Raw genomic sequence first — 22,579 nt, 5'->3', positions numbered from 1 at the left:
AAAGTCAGAGTGATTTATGGTGCAGCCCCCCTGCCTTTCTGTTTCCATGTGTTCTGGCTTGTGATTTAAGTTTGATCTCTAAATAGAGGGTTCCTGCTACAGTGCCACTAAGGAAACTAATTAGCTTAAAAGTTGGATAGTCAGGAGGTTTAATATTTTATCTGATCGAAATTTTGAGGTAAATTACCCAGAAGCCTGTATTTGAAGAATCACTATAATCTGTCCAAAGTCAGGAGCTGTATTGACTGCTTTTCCCACTTAGCCATATGTGGAACTTAACGATTTACATTCACATATTAACTACCTTTTTCCACCACAGTCCAAATTTGGGTAGCTGCTCTAAGCTGTGTGTTTTCCCCCTCCTCTTCCTACCCATAATGCTTACCTCCATGAGTTCAGTATCTCCATTTTCTAGAAAAGGAGTTAGGTGGAGGGGGAAAAAAAGAAGTTAGTTGTCTTTTTCCACATCTCAGTGGAATGTTAATTAAAAAAAGTTTTTTTTCTTCTTGATTTGGAATCCTGGTTAAGGAACTTGCTAGATTTTTGTTGTTTTTGTTACACTGGATAGTAAAAAGTGTAACTTGGATAATTGAAATTTGCAGCTAATTCCTGCATTTCATTTTAGTGACTAGGTTTTACATTCTTTGCTGACTTAAATTTCTATTTTCTTATTGTTCCAACCTACAGTTCTGACCAAAAGGATGAGTGTTTAAAAGGCCAGAAGATGAGAAGGGTTAGGACCCTTTCATGATCCAGATGATCCAGAAACTGGATTGAGCAATTTATGCGTAATCAATAGGGCTGAATGTAGCTTTGATTGTGTGTTCACTCACGTGCTCATACACACAAATAAAACTTATGAAAGCAGAATTTATATAGTAGTTTAATTTTCAGCCTTTTAATTAAACCCTCTATGTGTTCCATCTATTCTAGCTGAAGTCTTCTGTTTCTTCCTGATGTAGTCGTTAAACGATGTTTACTAACAGTTTGATTCATTGACTTAAATTTCTCCTTGAAATTGTGGAGCTGTTAGGATCCTTTTCCCTTTGATGGAGAGGAAATCAAGTCAGCTAATTCATAATTCAGTAACACAAACCAGTGTTTGGACAGACTCTCATTCTTCCTCTCTTCTAAGTCTCATATTCTTTCTCTCCAGGAAAGACACGGATGAAGCAGACCTGGTTCTTGCAAAAGAAGCTAATGTTAAATGTCCACAAATTGTGATAGCATTTTATGAAGAGAGACTGACGTGGCATGCATATCCTGAGGATGCGGAAAACAAAGAGAAAGAAACAGCAAAGAGCTAAAGGAGGGGGTGGTCTCTGTCATTTCTCTTTGTACATAATACATTCAGCTCCCTGCCTCCTCTCCTTTCTATCCACCCCCTTCTATCCTAAACACATCCATAAAAAATGTGCTTATCACTGTGCTCCACAGGAGAAATGTTGGTATTGGTTCTCTTGTAACATAACTGATGGTCTGATTCATGATAAGTGTCTCTCTGTGAAGACCAGGCATTTACATACTGTGTGTAATTCCCACCATTTTTTCCTTTGCCCTGCTCTCTCTCCCTTCTGCTCCCCTGTGACCTCAAGATGAAGTTTAACTTTTTAGTCACCTTAGAGTCTTGATCTTTCAGGGTTGGTTGCTTTTTAGGTGGGGGATTTTGTTATAATGATGTTGAATTTTGGTTTCTTGCTTTGGCTCTTAGAACATATTGATGACCAGCTAGCCTTTGTTTTGAGATGTTGGGATGGAAAAGATGTTGCCCGTCTTTTAAAAAAGCCAACAGCAACTGCCTACCTGTTGGGGCTTCCCCAACCTCATTCAGCTCTACCCAGGAGAATACAGGGTTCCTGATGTGGTCTTCTGGGCTACCCTCTGTTGTTCATCCTCACCATCCTCCCAGAAGAGCGGCATCCTTTGGAGGGCTTGAAATTTTCCATTCAGATTTGTCAAGGCACTCCTTCTAGCCCCAGGACTTTTGGCCTTATTTCTTAGCAATCCCTGATTCGGCTTCTGCAAGTTGGTGAAGTCTGTTATAAAATGACAAGATTATTAACTGTGGAAATTTGTAGCTATTAGTACATGAGGATGATGGGGTAGGATACAACTGTCTTTATTATCACATTTGGTATGTATGTATTATTTCCTTCCATCTCTCTCATTTGGATTATATATTTATGTAGGTGTGAGTGACTGCCTGGTGCTTGTGCCAAGGTGCTAGGCACCCTCCAACCCTGCCAACTTTTGTGGCCTCCCAAAGCAGTCGTGTTACCAAAGAGGCTTCAGACTTCTCAGTGGACCCCACTTTCCCCTCCATGCCATTATTTTCAGTGGGGAATTCTTGGAGGGGAGCCACTGGCCACAGTATCAATTTTAAATATTCATAGCATTTATAATCATAAATTCCTTGCTTTGTTGACTTCTGGATTTGCCACCAAGAGTCCCCAAAGTGTTAATGCCCTTCCCTTTTTCCACCATCAAATTCTTAGTTGGATCTTTTTTTTTTTTTTTAATTTCTATAGAAGACTATCGACCTCCGAGAATGACAGGCCCCGGCATGTTGACACAGCCTCTTCCCAACTCAGCAAAGTATTTCTTTTTTGGCTTCTTCCTGCTTTGCCATTATGTTGAGAGGTTATTTTTCTGATTATAGCCTTCAGCCTTTGTTCCCCAAGGAACACCCTACTTCTCTTTTCCCTTTTTTTCTCGTAGTTAAAGGGGGCTAGAGAATCAAGACTAAAAGTCAGGAAATAGCAGGGTTTTGAGCATCCTTGTCCCAGCCTGAAGCTGAGGAAATAAGAATAAATGTTTAAAATAGCCTTAACTCTAGAGTTCACCAGCCATTGAGGTTGTTTTTGTGGTTGCTTTTGATTTTTAAAACATATAGCTGTCTGGCCAGGAGCATTCAACCATCTCTAGATTTTTCAGAGTAATGAGGGAAATGGAAAGATTGCTCCAGTTCACAGATGAGCCAAATAATATGCAAATCATATACCCGTTCATAGCATTTGTTAACATTGCTTCCCTGCTCAGCTGCTGATTGAATTCCGTGTGCTTGTATAAATTATGTCAAAGATTATACTGCACAGTTGAGAAGACAGCTGTTGCAGTGACATGACGGACTGGAACAATGAAGCTTTTGGTTTTAGCCATCCAGGAAAATCCTTCTGAATGGTAATGTGATTGGGTGAGAACTCATAACCCACACCTCAAATGGGTAGGAGTTTAATCTCCATCTTCTTTAACTAAAGGAATTAAAGGCCTAGATCAAGTGCTGGATAATTGACAGTTGTTAGTACTAATCTGATGGGCATGTGAAAGAAAGGATGGTCAGAAAAGAGGTCTTTCATGCGAGTAACTAAGGATATCAATTAGGATGTGCTAGAACAGAACAAATAGGCCAGAGCTGCCGAGAAGACCATCCGGGTCTCTCAATTTCCAGGTGGAGAAAATGACAGCTCATCCATGTGGCTAGTGTCTGTCTCCCAGGAGGAGTGGGCATGTAAACAGAGTCCAGTGACCATGTTTTTAGAGCGAAAATCTAGGCCATGGACAAAAAGCAGCCCAATGATTTGGTACTGAGATTGGTCTTGAGAAACCTGGGGCACATGGTTGCCAGGGTTACGGGTAATGTTTACGACATTCATCAAAACCTGGTTTCTTTCAGCAAAAACCCCAGGATTGTCTACTATTCATCACTGCTTTAATACTTTAGTTTTCACTCCATTCATCTTTTTCTGTCCACAGTTATTGAAATCAAGGTCTTATACTATGTGCTGCCCAAACAACTTGTTCTCTCCCTGCCTATCCACAGCCAGTTCTGTAGGAATAGAGGGAGCCAGCCGCCAGTACTCATCTCAGCCCTTCAGAAGAAAGGAAACTAGACGCCTGTCTGTGCCTTCGGCATTTGATGGTGTCAAGTAGCTGTCCAGGCCCTTGGAGAATTGCAGCCTGGAACAGAAACCTGCTTTCGTGGGGCTTTCTCCTCTCAAAAGAGTTAGTAGCCCTGGGCTAAACAGTCTTAAATACCTAGGTCTCAGGTGCTCAAAGTGTGTTTTTCCTGTTAGTCCTCTTTCAAAACATCTTCCTATTGCTGAGTTTTTTCTTGTAATCAGCATTCAAAGATTTCTCCTTCCACAGAATGTAGCGGAGCTGTGAGCACCAGAGTCTACCAAGTCAGCATAGCTGCTTGCCTGAGCCCTGGGCTGGGCAGAAGCCCTCATGTTAAGATTAGCTGTTAGAGAATGTCAGCCCTGATGGAAGCACCCGTTTTTAACCTGGAGAGGGCCATATCATTTTTCCTTCTGCACTCCAGCTTTCCTGTGCGTTCTAACACTCGAAAGTCTAGATGGTTCTTGGCAGTCCCTCAGCCATATATCTGTACTACTATTGTTGAAGAAAAGCTGGTCTTGTTCTTGGGCAGTTTTCAATTATTCTTAACTCTTTGTTCCTGTGCTGTAGCCTCCCTGCAGTTCAATTTCCTTATTTTTAGGCCAAATCCTGGGGCCTGGAGGAAAGTGCTTGTGATTTTCATCTTGTGATTTGGTTGGATCTCTGTTTAACCCAGCTTAGCTAAAGTGCAGAGGGGTCAGAGGAATCCAGCGAGTGATTGTCTTTGCCCTTAGGGTTTGAATTCTGGGGCCTAAAATAAGTTCACGGTGGCACAAGAACCTCAGGAAGGGTTATGTCATTAGATTTGAGATGTGGAAATGGTTTCTCACAAACGGGGTCAAAGGAAAAGCTCATTTGGCAGCCATAACTCCATCCTTTTGGTTTAGGTTTTTAGAGTGAAGGTTAAGAGTGCCGAGATGTGTACTATTGTAATTAGACCACCAAGCAAGCATACCTGTCAGGGCAGAGAGAGGAAAGGTCTGAACCCAGTGTATTTATTTTTTTCATTTTGGCTCTACCACTAATCATAAAAGTTAGGTTTTTCAAAACTAGAGGTGTTACCTGGCTTGCCTCTAAGAGCATATGCTCAGAATTGGGGCCCCCACCCGCCCAGTTAGTCACAGTGGGTTTGTATTGAGCTGTCCAGTTCCTGTCACATTAGTGTACACCAGCATTTACTTCATTCAGTGGACATTATTTTGGCCCTGGGGATACAAAGTTCAAAAAGATGCAGTCTCTGACCTCAAAGAATTTCCATACTGCTGCATAGTGTAATAAATGTTACAAGTGGGCACATATTTTACATTTGGGGGCAGAGACCACTGGTTGGTGTAGTTTGTGGTTCTAGAGTAGTCGGGTGATGGTTAGGTTCGTGTGTAGAAAAGATCTGTGACCTTGGATGAACCAAGGTAACTGGCCATAGATGAACTGCAAGGGCTTGTTTTAGCCCAGAAAGTAAAGATAACAGGTTTACTTAGACATGCTACTCCTGAGAGAGAACAACAGGTTAAGTGGGGGTTGAGAACCCCTGGCTCTGGTCCCTAGGTTGTTTGCCGAAGTATTTAATAGTATAGTTAATCCTCGCTTGTGGAAAGCATCGACTATGTTGCACAGCCAGTTTTGTGTTGTTATCATTGTAGATTGTGTAAAATGTATTCCTTGCAAATCAAGAGTTGCTCACACCCTTTTCAGTTTCTCATGCTTTTTGAAGGAATTAACATGAGGCTGACTTGGAGCCTAAAACAGGGACATACTTTCCAATGTGCTGAAAACAAGGCTTGGGCCCATCTGGTGATACCTGGGCCTCTGTTCTGGACAGTGTAGTTTCATTTCATGCTGCAAAATGGTGATTTCTAAGCAGATACTGTGTCAGTTATGCGGAAACCCCCCAGAAATACATGTGACCTGGAGTTTTTGACTTAATCCGTCTGGGGAGGTCCAGGATGAGGCCGAGCCATGCTAAGAGAGCCGTGCTGAGAAACAGTCTGACCTTAAGAAATGTCCTAGTTCTGACCATGTGACCACAGGAAAAATGATACTTTTCTCTGCCTGCATAATTGAGAGTTGGATAATTGAAAGTTGACTTAAAGGTGAAGGTTCTTTGGATAGCTTCATAAAAATTCTAGTTTCTTTTTGCTTGCGCTGAATTTCTTGAATTTTAAACTACCTCATCTTGTCTTTTTAGAGTTTCCTCAGCTTGTCGTTTGCCACTTTAACATCGTGCTTTACTCTGACTGTTTTCTCAGATGGAGTATTTCCTCTTTGTTGAGAGCATGTTTTCTAGCCTTTCGTTCTGATCCTCATTTCACCTAACATCTCATGTTGCTCCTCTGTCAGAGAAATGTCTTAAGATAGTTTAAAATCTTGGTTCCTTGGAATAAAGTGATCCTCCTGCTGTTTGTCTCTGAGGCCATCAGGAGAAGGAGTTAAAACAAGGTGGGAGGGGAGGGGACAGACCCTGCACTGGAGGCGGCCAACGAGGGAAGAGCCATTAATTAAGACAATTTCAAAGTCAACTGATTGTGATCATTAATGTCACAATAGATCAAAACCTAATTATCACAGCCTAGGTAAGAGCCATCAGTATTAATCAGAAAATCTAATAGGAAACTATTATCAAGAAATTAGGCCAAATTGAATGCAGTGAACTTTTTATCTTGTCATCCTCTCCTCTCCTTTTTCTCTTTTTCTTTTTTAATTTGGTGATGTCCCCCGGCATTGGTGAGTGTGACCCTCACAGTTGACCCAGGCCCCACTGGCCAGTTTGTCATGCTTTTTGAGGAATTCTGATGCAGGCTGACCCTGAATTGTCACCACTGCTTTAATCAGTCTTGAACTTGCGCATCACCTGGCCTTACCCAGTGTGATCAGCAATCAATGAGAAAAGGTTATATTTAGGTCTTGCAGTGGTTGGTCCTTCCTGGAACTAGAGTATCCCTGGTGGACATGATGCTGTGTGTGTTAACTCACTGTTTGAGCTTCTGATGCGCATAGGATCCTGTTGCTCTGGCTACTGCAAGTGGGTATGGAGGAAAGGAGGTGCTTCCTGCCTGGAGATTCTTCAAAAAGACCTTGGAAGAGGTTGAGTGTCATCATATCATGGCACTTTTAAAGGTTCAAGTCAGTGTTTTGCAGTTTCCAGTAGCTTCCGATTTGATTCTAAACCAGGACTGGCTGTGGGTTTAGTTTAGTTTATCCTCTAGTTTTAGGATAACAGTCATAGTGATTTCTATCAGAATCCAGTATAAATCCAAAGGGGGTGGGGATATGTTTTTCTTTTGCTTTTTGTTAAAGATTTAGGCCTCTGGCAGGAGGTAGGAATATTACAAGAGTCTCTGACTAGTTAATAGAGATCACTTCGTACCACTTCATACCCTCTCCCTAAATGGAAAAATAAGTGTCACCATCTATCTCCATCTTGAACTGATGTGAAGATACCACAACTCCTGGGGTTGAGCTGAGGCAGAAAGGGTGGAAAGCTGCCACCCCTGGGTGTCATGGGGGAAGGACGAGTGGCACCATCGGGTTGGTGCCAGGGTTCCCAGGGGAGCCTGTAGAGAAAGCTGCCACTGCTGTTGCTGGCCTTTCCCCACCAGCATGGAGGTTAGAGCACTCCCCACCGCCACTGAGGAAGTGGTTCTTAGCTTTCTGCTTGAGCGTGGTCTTGCTTCATTCTGAATTTCAGGATTTGGGTTACTCAGTATAGAACTTTGAGAAATCAGTGTGACTTAGTCCTTCACATATGGTAAACTGAGTATTTCTTTATAAAAGAATTCATGCCCTTAATGTTTAAAATGTAACTTTATTTTCGCATGACTTTCAGAAGTAGTTTGTTTCTTCTCCAAGACTCCTTGCATATGCTGGATAAATAATAGGCCATCAGTTAATACTTGTGGGTTGATTGAGTTCATCTGGTTTGCAGAGAGAGATCTGCCTACCGACTTCTTTTGCTCTCAAGTGTACTCTGAGAAAAAAAACTCCAGGGTGTGGAACAAGAACTGAGTGGATGCTGACTGTGTGTGCCAAGCTCCTCCTCTGATTCATAATGGCTGACCTTGGGCAAGTCACTCCTTTCAATGCCTCAGTTCCCCATCTGTCAAATGGGGGTAATAATACTGACCTACCTCACAGGGGTGTTGTGAGGCATTGTAAATCATAGTTGACAGAATGCTTCAGGGTCCTCGATGGAGGATGCCTTGAGCCGAAGTCTAGGTTTTTGTCCTCACTGAGTTGTCCCAAGGTTGGAACTACTTAGTGACCTCGGCAAGTTCTCTGCCCCCCACCCCTCATCAAAGCTGCTAGTTCAGATGTTGACAGTGTTTTCATGAATGTTGGAATCTTAATAGGCCAGACTTACTTAGGATGTTATGGGGGACGGCACAGTATTTTCTGTCTTGCATCCACAAAAAGAGGCTGTTTGAGACTGAGAGCATTGGATTAAGGAGTCAGGTGCTACTGCTTGTTTCCCTGCAGGTTGGGAGCTAAGGCTTGGAATGTACTGGAGCTGTCTCAGGAGCAAAGTGCACACCGTGGGTGTGACTTAACGTTTCTCCCTCCCTGAACTGATCCCAGGACAGCTGGGTCACTTCACCTCTTCTAGGTATCTGTCCTCGAGCCGCCGCCTCCCCATAGGAACCAGCTGGTTCAATAAACATAACTGCTTCCTCCATCCCCCACCAAAAAGCCACGGTGGAAATTTTTTTTTCTAGGGACATGATTAACACTCCAAATTGGGCATTGATACTCCTGAGAGCTTCATCCAGTTCACGGGTTTCAGCATCTGTCATCTCTTTCTCAGTGTCCACTCTGAACCTGACTTTGACCTTTTTCCTTCTGGTTCGGGAAAACTCTCAGACACTATTTGCCCAGGTGTGGGCTCAAGAGCCTTACTCTCCATCTCAGTTTAGGGGCTCAGCCAGCTCCTCTTCTTCCCAATAGGGCTCTTTCTGTCCCTCTCCTTGGCCCTAGATGTGTAACCCACGAAAAAGCACAAGGTCCTGGCCCCTTGCTGCAGTCACATTCCAGTTCTTGGTCTTTTGTGGACTGCTCTGTTCACAGCACCGGCAGCACCAGGCAGTTCTGGGGAGGCGTGGAGGGTGGAGAGAGCACGTCTGCCATCCTGCCAAGTAGTCAGGAGCTGGTTTGCCCGCAGCCCACAGGCCTCCCCACCCCTTCCCACAGGGTGGGCTCTGAGAGACTCCAGGAGCTGGCTTTCTTTCAGCACTCAGTACCATCGTGAGCAGCAAAACAAATCACACTTTGTAGCCAGATTTCTGAATGGAAAAATGGGAAATTGAACTCTCTATGGACCTTTTTGATTTGTGGGGGAGTTTTGGTTGTTTCTTGGTTATATTTCAGCCAAACATGTTTGCTTTTGATTTTTTTTTTTTTTTAGGATAAGTGATATATATATATGTTCGCCTTTTAAATGTAAATGTTTCAAAGTAGGCAATTTACGTGTTTCCACACCTGACATCTGATGCAGACCTCATTCTCTCCCCCCTTCCACCCACCCCCTTTCCCTCTTTTCATACTCTTGTATTGGTTCTAATAAATGGTTGCTTTTCAAGTACGGATCCTGAGTGGTGGTTTGAAGATGTGGGTCTTACCCTCCTTCCTTAATTTGGGCTTAAGCTCAGCCAGTAGCAGCACATGGGTTCCTGAAAGAGCTGGGAGAACAAGGGTTTTTTTCTAAGCACTCTTGGTCTCTGACTTTCTGCAAACAGCCACAGGGTGGCGCAAGCCTAAGGGAATAAGAGAAAGTGGACCCTGCTCCCTGCTCCTCCCCTTAACCCCTTCAGATTCTGTGCCTGCGTGGCTGGAAGAATAAACGTTAACTTTCAGGGACCCCTAGAAACGTCAGCTCTTAGTTACTGAATTTGTGGAAAACCACATGGACAAACAGGTTTGAAAATCCCAATACATGTGAGTTTATAAATAATGACTATGAGCTTTTTGATTTGCTTCATAAAAACCAAAGGAATTGAGCATCTGATGATGGTGGGGCGGTGAGTGGGGGGGGGCAATTGGAAGTTGGATTAGAAAGAAAACGTAGATAATCAACGTAGATAGAACATTTGCTGGGTAACGTAAGCCTGTCGCAGTTTTGAATCTCATAGGAACGTGGGCAGAACCTCGGGAGCGAGCAGTGAAGACGGAGGGATGCCAGAACCCAGACCTGCTGAGAGGCGCCTCCTCTCCTTTTCCACCATCTCTTATCTGCAATTCCCCTCCTGTTTTCCCTTCTTGCTGCTGAGTTATAGGGTCTCCCCAGTCTAATCTCGTAAAGTCTCATGAAGACATCTGTAGGTTGGCTGGTTTAATGGTCCATGACCTCATAAACATGGGACAGGAGAGCCATTTGGTCCACTTCAGAGCCAGACCCTTCTGGACATTATTTATTTCCTACCTCTGAAGCTGGGGACTGCTTGCCCCCTTCCCTTTCCATCTCTTTCTAGTTCTCTCACCATCACGCACTTTCTCTGCCTTGGGCCCGTCAGAAAGCGCGACTGGAGTTTTGACACTCGCTCCCACTCCTAAACAGCTTCCCTCCGGTGGGTCAGGGTATGCCGGCCCGGCACTCAGCTAAGCTCTTTGCCGCTCATCACTCTTCTCCCGGGAACCCTGGCTCTCAGCATGCCAGCAGACGAGCCCTCAGCCGGCCGGCCAGTCGTGCCTCCCCCTTTGTCTCCACTGAAGGGCTGCGGAGCTTGCAAAATCAATGCAGCCCCGACAGCTTGGGGAAGATGGAGGGCCGCCGCGTGGGAGTCTGTGCTTAGCCGGATGACTGAGTGCATAGCTTGAAATCGCCCTGTTAAGAGGAAGCAGCCCCCCAGGCAGCCTCCTGCTTTTGGAAGGAAGTGGGAGAGGAGCCCCAGAGCCCCCGTGCTAGGAGCTGCTGCACCAGAGTGTGTGCAGAAAGCAGCCCATTACAGCCTGTGGATAGGCCAAGAGGCTCTCCAGGCCCGGGGTGTGACCTGTGGTGGTGGGTGGGGGACAGATAAGGCAAAGCCTGGCCAACTGGTGTGTGAGCACGCCACATGGGCACAGTGTGGAGGGTAAAGGGGCGGGGGAGAACCCACACAGACTCGCCTGCATAAAGTTGTGAACCCGGTGAAGACATGAATGCAAGGGTCTGGTTGTTTCCTCCTCCCAGGGCTCTCCTCCTCCCACAACCCCCTCTGCAGCTGTAACATCTTGCTTTCCAGGTGCCAGCTCCCTCCTCTCGCAGCTTCTGTCTTTATTTGTGCGTCGGTATTTTTTATGGTTTCTCCCTTTTGTCTGCTCCATCGTGTGTGTTTTTCTTTTTCTTTATTTTTTTTTTTCTTCTCATTCTGGTCTCTGCACCCCATGTTCTCTCCACCCGCTTCAAAGTCCATAAGCAGCCTCAATTTGGACATTTAATTTCAACCCCATCAAATTATTATCTTTCTTGCAACAACCTGGGACTCTTTATGAGCTCTTTCTACCCCACGCCACCGCTGGAAACAGGTGCATCTCTTTCTCCGTATAATGTGGTGCCCCCCACTCCCTCCCACCCCCCAGACTGGGAGAGGCGATGCCGGCTCAGTGGCCTCATGCTTCCTCTCAGCAAAGCCTTGTGTGATCATTTGGTCATGAGCCAAGGAGAGAGAAAGAGCTGCTGAGAATTGAGCTTGCTGATAAATATGGAGGCTGCTGAGATGAAAAGGTTTGGGGTTATTATTGCACCCTTTCCTCTCTCCCCCTCCACCCCTTCCTCCCGCTGCTGCTCTCTTCTGGGGAAGGAAGCTGGTGAGGAGTGGAGGCACTGGCCACAGCTGCTGCAGCTTATGAAATTCTGCTCCTACATCTGCAGCAAGGGTGGGAGCGGGGCAGGTGAGCTCTGCTGGGAGAGGGAGGGGGGCAGGGATGCTGAACCCCCTGCCTGAGCTGTGCAGGAATGTGATGGGCCACTCCTGCGACTCCCAAGACCATGCAGCCCTCTCCATGCAGCCTGTTTCTGCCTTACTTCTCAGCCCCGACTGTAACCCGCTGCTGCTTTCCATTTCAACTCTCCTGGCAAGAAGTGGGAGAGTCAGCTCCCAGAGACCTGGCCTCTGTCTCAGCCCCCCTGCCTCTAGTCCCTGTCTCACTCCTCCACTCCGGTCTGCACCTGGAGCTGGGAGGTGGAGGGCATGGAACTGCCGCTTTGATCCTGGGCGAGAGCAGGAGCTGTCTGCTCCTCAGGGTGTCATTGGGGAGAATGCAGGCACGTCCACCGCTAGACTGGGACACCAGATCTCTCCACGTGTTCTCCACCCTCCCTGCCTCTCCTCCACCGCCTGCCCCTCTGACTTTTTCTCCTGTTCGTCACCCTCTGTCAGTTTCTGTTTTTCCCTTTTAAAATATTTTTAAAAATTTGTTTTTCCCTTTTCTCTCTCCCTGTTCTTTTATTTTCATGTTAGTAAGAGGGCTTGAGGGAAGAGGTTGAGAGGAAATGTAAAGTACACTTTTTCCCCCCACTTCCTTGAAGGAATGGGAAAGAGTATCACCCGTTTTCCTTTTTCCGGGGATTGGAGCATCTCTACCCTCAGCCCTTCTGATTTTCTCAGCAATGACGTCTAAAACGGATTTTCGTAACCTTGTAAAACCATTTATATTTTTATTGGTTTCTTTATGATTTTGTAGGGGAGAGAAAACCTTGCCATCCCTACAAAGTCAGTTCACTGTGTGATACTTTTTCCGTGAGAATTTTTAAGATAATCGCTTTTGAGAATTTCATAACCCTCCTTGAGATGACTGGAGTCTTGGGTGTTGTAACAAGGCTGGAAAACACTGATCTTTAGTGTCCAGCTAAGCCAATTGGATACTTATTTCTGTATGAATTTGTTGCAGCCTTTCATCATGGGAGTAAAAACTTTCTTCATCAAGGACTCCTGTTGCCCCCATTCGTCAGCTTAGGGGATCAAGGACAAGTCAAAACAGTTCTCAGATTCCCGCCCTCACCCCAGAAGGCCGGCCCAGCCTGCCTTGTAGAGGGAGGTGAGGGACAGCGATCTGATCTCTCTTCCCCTCCCCTTTATTTCACCCCACGCTTTTTTCACTCATTGCGGGTTTGTGGGTTTGGATCAGAGAAGCTTTCTGGTTTGCATTGAGGAGCTGAGTTAGACAGGACTGGGGGAGGACTTGCAGCTTGGATTGGGGGAGGTGTAGCAGGGAAGGGACAGAAACGGGGTACAAGGATGTCCCTGCAAAGGACTGGGAGACCGGAATTAAACGAGGAAGGATGGGAGAGGAGGCTTGCTGCTGCTGCTGCTAAGTCATTTCAGTCGTGTCCGACTCTGTGAGACCCCAGAGACGGCAGCCCACCAGGCTCCCCCGACCCTGGGCCTCTCCAGGCAAGAACACTGGAGTGGGTTGCCATTTCCTTCTCCAATGCATGAAAGTGAAAAGTGAAAGGGAAGTCGCTCAGTCGTGTCCGACTCTTAGCGACCCCATGGACTGCAGCCTACCAGGCTCCTCCATCCATGGGATTTTCCAGGCAAGAGTACTGGAGTGGGGTGCCATTGCCTTCTCCGGAGAGGAGGCTTGGAACACCATTCTGTGCTGGGGGCATGTGCGCATGCGCGTATGCACGTATGCGCTAGGGCAGATAGGAGGAAAGAGGCTCACCGCGGAGCCCGCAAGGCCCTTCAAGACTGAATCCTCTGCGTCCAGGCATAATATATTCTCCTTCACCCGACGCAGCGGGCTGGAACTTCACTTCTGAAGAGTTGAGGGCGGTGAATCAATGTAGTGTTTACCCTCATGTGTCCTGAGTTAGAATCATCTTTGCTGTGGACTGGATGACCACCCAGAAAATCTAGAAACGTTTAAATTTGGAACGTCCTTCTGCGTCCTGAATGACCTCAATTTCCACCCTAGTGTAGGAGGTGGAGTGCCGAGAATCCTGATATTTCTTCCTTCAATCCCCAATTTTGCTTCCAGCATCCCAGGAAGGCTCTGAGAGGAGAGGGTGTTGGGTGCTGTGGAGTGGCTGTACAGGGGTCCCATTGACTGAAGGCAAGGGTCTGCTAATGTGCATTAGAGATTTCTCAGAACAAAAGAGTTGTTGCTATCCCCCCAAAATGGATGAGGCAAACAGCTCCCCTTTTGCCACCAAGGAAATGGCAGGTCTGTGTGTGTATGGGAGTTGAAGGGGTGTGTTAATTTGAGTATAATCAATCCTGAATATTTATTGGAAGGACTGATGTTGAAGCTGAAGCCCCAATACTTTGGCCACCTGATGTGAAGAAGTGACTCATTGGAAAAGACCCTGATGCTGGGAAAGGAGGAGAAGGGGACAGAGAATAAGATGGTTTGATGGCATCACCGACTAAATGGACATGAGTTTGAGCAGACTCCAGGAGGTGGTGATGGACAGGGAGGCCTGGTGTGCTGCCGTCCATGGGATCACAAAGAGTCGGACACGACTGAGAGACAGAACAACACTTCTTAAATATATGTTTTTGCTCATTTGAATATGTTAAATTCCATGGAGTCCAAGTCGAGTCACTCTAATGGAGGGAATGCAATAGCCTAGGTAATTCAGGGAGAAGATCATCCCCAAACCCTTCATGAATATGGTTGAGAGGTGCTTCGAACTGTGCTCGGGACAGGCTCTGGAAGATGCCTTGTGGGCCAAGGGGAGGAAGGCATTAATGGTGGCAAAGGAAAGCTGCTCGTAGCTCTGTACCAGGACAGCCATACAGATCAGAAGCAGAAAATTGCAGGCACTGTGTCTATTCAGGTGGAAAGGCAGAGAGGCCAGAAAGGGCCTCAGGGGCAGCCTGCTACTGCAAGGCTAGCAAGCACATGGGAAGGTCAAGGGCACAAAGAGAGGCAGGATAAAGTGGGGTTGGAGAGAAATTAGGAAAGAATAGACGCTCACAACTGACCTTGCTCCAGAATTAGCCAAAGCACGAGCCCAGAACAGCCCGGGAAACTGGGAAAAAAATCATCAGATGAGAATTCAAGTCCGGTTTTGTCATTCATAGGCTGCATGATATTGGTTAAATTAATTTCCCGTGCTGGCTGTCAGTTTCCTGAGGGAAGTCAGCTCAAATGTTGAATAATTATTTCATTTTTCACGAAATATTTTATCTTTTATTATAACCATAACAAAAAGTTGATAAAAGGAAAAAGTGGAAAAACCATAATCCTATCATATTAATATATAATACATATTTTTATATTTATGTGCTTGATCAGATTTTTGCCCATAGAAGACAAATTCATATTTTTACATTGTGTGCCATTGGCGCAGTGGTAAAGAATCTTCCTGCAGATGCAGGAGACACAAGAGATGTGGGTTTGATCCCTGGGTCAGGAAGAGCCCCTGGAGGAGGAAATGGCAACCCACTCCAATATTCTTGCCTGGGAAATCCCATGGACAGAGGAGCCTGGTGGGCTACAGTCCATGGGGTCTTAAAAATAGGACATGACTGAGTGAGCACTCAGCACTCACCATTTTGTATGTTTTTGCTTATCATAAAATAGTTCCATAGCACTATATATATATATTTTTTAACCCCAGGTGAAACACAAATAGCAGTATATATTCTTAACAATTATTGCTTAAAATTAATATGCATGTACTACATGTGGATTCTACCAGGACCTGGGGTCTGGAAGGCCCCCTCCTACCTCTCTGGCTGTTTTAACTCAGCTTCGTACCTTTGAACTAGTGATGGTCCCAGTGTTCCACTCTCAGCTCTGGTTCTCATTCCTGGGTTCCCTCCTCCTGAGATAGCTTGACCACTCATCATTTCAGCCAAGACGTACTGATACAGCTCATGAGTCCCAGACCTGTCACTCTGGGCCTCTGTGTCCATGTGCCTTCTGCTGCCGCCTCCCGAGCATCCTGGAGGCTTCTCCAAGCAAAGAGCTTTATAGATGGAGTTACATCTTATTTCTTCCTTCTGAGCTCACAGTCTAGGATATAGTTGGTGCTGGGGGATGGTCATTACAGACTTTCTGAGAGATGGACAGTGAACAAGGATGTGAACATAATTTAAAGAATGACATGCAACGCTGTGGTCCAGGTTCAATCCCTGGTTAGGGAAATAAAATCCCATAAACCATGCTTCATGGCCTAAAAAAAAAAAAAATGACATCAAGGGAGGTTGGATTTGTCTCCCTCATTACCTTCTCCAGAGGATCTCTTCAACTCAGGAATCAAACTGAGGTCTCCTGCATTGCAGGCAGATTCTTTACCATCTGAGCTATCAGGGAAGTCCTCTCTTGTTACCAGCAAGTGTGAAACTCACCAAGAACACTAATGTGGTTGACAAGACCTTCCCTGCCCAAACACTCTGGCCTCAGCTCCAGGGCTCCCTCCCGCCCTCCTGCTTTCTGCATGGCATGGTCTGGGTCTCAATACCCTTATCAGTGAGGCTGGCCCTTGAAGCACAGAAGATGTTCGATGGGTATTGAAAGGGGATGCTGGAGAGCTCGCCTAGGAGAGCAGGGCAAACATCTACGATGGAGAGAGAAGAGGGTTTCTAGAGGATGAGAGGATGGGAAGAAACCAAGGCTCAGAAGAAAGAGGAGAGAGGAAATGGAAATGGTGGGTGCATAAAAAGAGACAAAAAGAAAAGAGAGTCAAAAGAAAGGGGAGAAGGATGAGGTATGGTGGAGAGTGAAGGAAGAAGCATTACGGCAGGGAAGGGCAGCTGAGTTGTGTCCAGGCACCTCCTGGTCACCATCTCCATGAAAGAAAGGTGAGGAGAGTCTTGACAGGGACAACTTTAGCTAGCCTCCTGTCTGTGAGATGGGGCGGCAGAGGGCTGTGTAACCAGGAATGTCTTAGCGGGTGGATGGGTCTTGTCACAAGCTCAGAGAGGTCGAGACCAGACCGGAAATAGGGCTGGTATGAGGGAGGCTCTGGCCTGAGCAAGGGTAGGGTGAACCGTGGGTGGAGACAGAGGGATCGACATTGAGCAGCAAAGTAGAGCTGGCCATGCAATGAATGCACCGACACGCCCTTCGTGGTCTGCCTGAGGTGTCACGGTTGATTGGTGACAGAGTCGGGCCTGGAACCCAGGTCTGTCCTCCCCAGAACTTTTGCTGTGCTCTGCTCCCAGAGGCTTTAACTGTACCCTCCTCAATCCTGGGGTGCCTGCTTAGGGCAAGACTGGCCATGATTGAGGGGAGGCTGGGCATTGAGGAGGCCTGCTGCTGCTGCTAAGTCGCTTCAGTCGTGTCTGACTCTGTGCGACCCCATAGACGGCAGCCCACCAGGCTCCCCCATCCCTGGGATTCTCCAGGCAAGAACGCTGGAGTGGGTTGCCATTTCCTTCTCCAATGCATGAAAGTGAAAAGTGAAAGTGAAGTCGCTCAGTCATGTCCCACCCTCAGCGACCCCATGGACTGCAGCCTACCAGGCTCTTCCGTCCATGGGATTTTCCAGGCAAGAGTACTGGAGTGAGGTGCCATTGCCTTCTCTGTTGAGGAGGCCAAGGGAACAAAAAAGCAGCAGAAAAAGCAGGAGGCATTGGGCAAGGGGTGGGGGTGGGAGAGTCACCAAGACCTGCCTGGGAGGGGATGGTAGAAATAGACTAGGGAGTCAGGGACCAGGACTCAGTCCTGAGAATGGCCCAGAAGGTACCTGCCACTAGTGGTCAGGCAGCCTGAGGTGATTTGGGGGTTTGTGCTGCCCCCTGGTGGCCATTAGGGGAACAGCAGTGAGGACTATCAGCGGACAGGCAGGTGTGACCTCCACCACCCTGGATAAATGTCTTGCTATCCCATGCATTTCTGTAGAATGCAGACTGCTGAAATTGGAGGTCCTGGAAACCTCAGGCCCTTAAGCGTCTTGGCTTGGACTGTGAGTGGAGATGCTCTCTTGCCCAGAGGGTGGGGGGGCAAGATGGATCCTCACGTCATCGGCCTGGAATCTCAAGAAATCCAACACTTTTTGATATGGAGCAAGCATACACGAGGCCTTCCCCTGTGACTCAATGGAAAAGAACCTGCCTGCAGCGCAAGAGATGCAGGAGACACTGGTTCGATCCCTGGGTCGGGAAGATCCCCTGGAGGAGGGCATGGCAACCCACTGCAGCATTCTTGCCTGGAGAATCCCATGGACAGAGGACCCTGGCGGGCTACAGTCCATAGGGTTGCAAAAAATCGGACAGGACTGAAGTGACTAAGCAGGCACTCAGGCATTTCATGAACTATTTCATTCAATCATTATGAAGTCCCTTTTAAGTGGTCAATACTCTTCCCATTATTCTCAGTTGAGAAAACAGCCTCAGTGGGAGGAAGTAACTTTTCCGAGGTGATGCAGCCCTAGGCCTCATGACTCTGAGTCTCTCACTCCTCATATCTTTCCAGTGGAGAGGTGCTTGGACCAAAAGGGAATGGGGTTGGGGTAGGAACTCTCCTGTGGCCTCACAAATGTCTTGTAAAGGATGCTTGGAGCCAGAATAATGTTTCAGATGTGTGTTCTACTCTGGGTGCCTAGGGGAACTATAACTGCATTCATTCAGTATTTCTGAACATCTCCTGGTGGGAGAGCCAGGACATAGCAACAAACAGTCCCTGTCTTAACAATTTGGTGGGTGCAACTGACCAAACGTTTATATTGTGAGTGTTAACAGATGTCATTACAGATTGCCAGGGATAAGAAAAATTAGGGTGGGAACAAATTTCTCCCAGAGGAAGAAATGTTTTAGCATGAATTTAAGGATGTGTTGAGCCAGCAGACAAAAGGGAGGGGCAGTCTAGGTGGAAACAAGGAGCAGGTACAGGTCAGGCAGAGGGAGAGGGCTCTGGGAGAGTTAAATACTCTCCTGCAGTTTTGTGTTATTGAAGCACATGCTGTTATGTGCCTGGGTCTGGCTGTGATGCAAGGGACAAGGCTAAAGATAAAGAAGAGAGATGCTGGCGAAATGTGAGGGGCTTTCCTTGGTGAGAGTGAACAATACACGGTTTATTCTGCAAGCCTGGGGAGTCCATGGAATTTAAAACGCTGACCATGATTAGACCTGTGTTTTGGCAAGGGGCTTCCGGAGGCAGGACTACCACCTAGAAGGCTACGCGTTAGTCCTGGCAGGAAAATCTGCCCTGAAATCCCTGGCCTGAAGCGTCAGAGCAACAGGAATACGTTGCATGACCCAGAGAGACGAAGAACGGGGATCTGGGCTTTTAGGCCTGGCCTGCGGCTGGCCGAGGCAGACAGACGCCCGGAAGGTGGCGCGAACCGGGGGAGGCGGCTCGGGGAGGCGTGAGACCCCGCTAGCGCCCGAGGCGTGAACAGACCCGGCAGAGGCGCGCGGAGAGAGAGCTCCCGCCGCGCGGGGCCCGCTGGCCAGGAGCCACCCGCCACGAATTTATGGTCCAAAACCGGATGCAGCTGTGCGCAGCTGGCGATGCAAATATATGCAAATTCACGCTGCCCAGACAGGGCTCTGTCGCCGGCAGCGTCAAAGGGGGATGGGGTGGGGAGTGGCGCAACCTAGTAAGTACTCTGCCGCTGAGTTCACACAGGGTGTGTGGGGTGCATCATCCCTGCCCTGACGGTCCCCTCTCAGGACTGTGACAATCTACAGTGACGAACATGGAGTTCCCTTCCTGTTCCCGATGACCCTGTGCACCCCACCCCTCAACCCTCAACCCTCACCCCTAGGATGCGGGCAAAGGGACGGCCCCGGCTCCAACGCTTTCTGAGCATCCCGGCTGGTGAGAGCTTCCTTCTCCGAGCGGAGGCAGCCGCACCGCAGGGGCTGATAATCCCACACTCGCCTCAGCCTCAAAAACGAATTTCTCCTCACCGCCTGGGGAGGGTCGGAAGGCCCGTTTCTTTTCATCCTTTCATTGCGATGAGTTGAGTCCTCCCAACCGCTTCTAGAAAAGTCCGTCCAGATGTCTAACCACAGTCACACGTGCTACTGTTTCAGACATTTTTCCCTGTGATTTGGTAAGAACACTATTCCCGAAGTGCCGGTGGTTGGGTTTTGAGGGTGTGGAAGCGGGATGAAGGATTGCCGGGCACGGCTAGCCACTGAGCACCCCCTCGCCTCCCCCACCCCACCCCCAGCCAGGCAAGACCTAGAAGGGAGTCTGGCTGGGGACTGTCATCTCCCGGCTGTTGCCCTGTTTTCTTGCCTGCTCTTCCCACAACGGCCACAAGGGGTCTTCCTTGCGCTAAGAATGGGAAATCCTTGCGCCAGGTCAGAACGCTGGGAAGCTCCGGCGCCTGGCGCAGTGTCCTCTCTGCGGTCCCCGAGCATTCAGACCCGCAGGCGTCCGGCTAGCCCCGCCCTACCTTCGTGGCTTCACCCGGTTGTAGATGACCTTCAGCTCTCTTGACTCGAGCTCCGGACTGGAGATCGGCACTCTAAGATCTCCTGCTCCTTCCTCCAAGCTTAGGAAGCAGCAGAAGGCTAGGAGTGAGTCGAGGGGAGGAACTCAGGCCGGACACATAGTAGGCGCTCAATATTTTTGAGATGAATGAAAGAACGTGGCGGTGTCCTGTTCAGAAGCTGGGGGAGGGGACCTCAAAAAACCGAAGGGCACCATAGAGGCAGCGCACTCAACGCCCTACTGGGGAAACTGAGCCCGTCTGTGGACCCTGGCGAGTGGGACTTGGACATCAGCACAGCCCGGGAGGTCCAGTACAGAGAGGGGATATAGGAAGGGAGAGGACAACCAATCAGAAAACACTTTGGGTTATTTTGACCAGGAAAGGCAAGAGAGACGAAGATCACGAGGGTCCCTAAAAAGAGGCCTTGTCAGGAGGGGGAAATAGGATGTGGAAAAGGGGCTGGAGGCTTGGATGCTTTAGCTAAAATGAGGAAAGTTAAAGCACCTACTTTCTCCCATGAGGACAGAGCTTGTTAGGTTTAGCTGCAGCAGGCAGAATGGTGGTCAGACACCAGGAAGGACTTCCCCATTTGGAGTCAGACCTGCGGGGTATAGTGTAAGGGGGTAATGATTCCCTGTTATCAGGAGCTGGAGGCGAGTTACCCGAAACCACGGAAGTCCGTCAAGGGTGGTTGGGGTGGGAAAAGTAATATAGTTTTAGAGTTAGACGCAGTTGGCAGAAGCCTAGGTGGAGGCGGCCGCCCTTCCCCCACGGAAGCGGCTGAAGGACCCAAGGGGTTGGCGGAGTCTGACCAGGTGCGCTCACTCTGATCGCCCACTGGGAGAGACTCTGGGTGGCCCTGAGACCCGCCCCCCGCCTGGGGCTTGCTGGGAGCCCTTCCCCAGCCGGGAGGGGCGAGCTGTCTCTGGATGAGCCCAGGCTTCGAGTCTCGGACCTCATGCTGGCGGCACAGATCTCCACGAAGGTCTGCACACTGGCTCTTGCTGCACCTCGGCCCCCCGCGCCCCGCCCTTTGGTGCGCTCAGAGTACTTCCTTAAGTGGCTTCTCTGTACCCCTGGGAAACGGGAGCTTGTCCTGCGCGCGCCAGCCGGACTAGTCTTCCTCTTGGCCCTCTAGTTTGTTTCCCTGGGTGATCCTTCATCTGTGACCAGTGACCACACGTTGACTAGCACATAGTAGGGACATGAATGGAAAAGGAAATGGCAACCCACTCCAGTATTCTTGCCTGGAAAATCCTATGGACAACGGAGCCTGGCGGGCTACAGTCCGTAGAGTCGCAAAAGTCAGACACTACTTAGCGACTAAACCACCACCACCACCACCAGGAACATCAAATATAGCCTTGGGGTGGAGGCCTGGATTTAAGTCGTATACTTACTAACCATGTGACCTCGGTTTGAAGCTTCCATTTCCCCATCTCTGAAATGGGGATGTACCCCTGTCTTGTTCACTTTCCAGACGGCTGGAAAGAAGAATGGATGAGAAAGTATTATTTTACGTAAATTGTGAGCTATGGAGGTTCAACCCAGAACTGGCTGTCTCAGACCTAGAATCCATTATTCCAGGGCGAGACCCGAGGTTCCTGCGGAATTCTGGGTGTAGCCCAGCGGGAGTGATGGAAGACTACCCCACTGCTGCAGCCGCGGGTCCGGGTCTCCAGGAGAGGCCCCCAGCAGAGGGCGCCCGGGCCCGCGAGGCCAACTCAATACGGCTACCTCCAGATCGGGCCTGCCTCCTGCGCGCCCTCTGCTGGCGACAGGGAAAACCGCCGCGCGGCCCCTCCCCTGTACCCACCCATTGGGCGGGTTTCTGCTTGTCTCTGGTCTCTTGTCCACGCCCCCTGCTGAAGCCTTGCTGAACACAGACATCTGACCCTCCAGCCAGGCCTGGCTCAAAATTCCCCTATTCCTCAGCTCTGTGGAGGAGGGTCTGGCTCTTCCCCACCCCTCAAAATTGTGGCTGGATCAAAGTCCCAGTTCCAGGCTTCCTGCCCTTCTCTATACCCGGCTGGTGGGATGGCTGTGGGTGGTGAGGAAAATCACTGCAGCCTGAGGCTTAGACTCTCTATTCTCAGACTCATGGAGGCTTGAAATCTAAACTGCCTGCTCCCAGCTTCCAGACCACTGCCTGGTCCTGATTTGTCAGACCTTCGGGATCTCTCAGCCAGGACATGCTTCATTCACCCTTCTAACTGGACCCTCTGCTATCATCTGTCTTCTGCGCCTTCCATATTCTCTTTCCAAAGGGCAGGTCACTATCCTACTTAAACCTCTCCTAGCTCCTCACTGCCTGCAAGAAAAGGTTTAGACTCCTGTTCAGGCCACTTCCATCCTTGATAACTCTCCAAGCAC

The 22,579-nt window shown here is 48.4% G+C and overlaps 1 protein-coding gene across 3 annotated transcripts in view; it reads left to right on the top strand.

The window, feature by feature from the left end:
- Positions 1-9,471, top strand: part of CBX5 (chromobox homolog 5) — a 34,704-nt gene extending 25,233 nt beyond the window's left edge. For all 3 annotated transcript variants that reach the window (XM_010857967.1, XM_010857968.1, XM_010857969.1), the window contains one exon: positions 1,157-9,471. In XM_010857967.1, coding sequence (XP_010856269.1) covers positions 1,157-1,307 — 151 coding nt within the window. In that variant the 3' untranslated portion in view covers positions 1,308-9,471. The remainder of the gene's footprint in view (positions 1-1,156) is intronic.
- The last annotated feature ends 13,108 nt before the right edge of the window (positions 9,472-22,579 follow it).

The sequence above is a fragment of the Bison bison genome, unplaced genomic scaffold, assembly GCF_000754665.1.
Source record: "Bison bison bison isolate TAMUID 2011002044 unplaced genomic scaffold, Bison_UMD1.0 scf7180017864383, whole genome shotgun sequence".
NCBI classification, from domain to species: Eukaryota; Metazoa; Chordata; class Mammalia; order Artiodactyla; family Bovidae; genus Bison; species Bison bison.
Note: the sequence above shows the minus strand (reverse complement) of the source record. Positions and strands in the feature narration are given on the sequence as shown.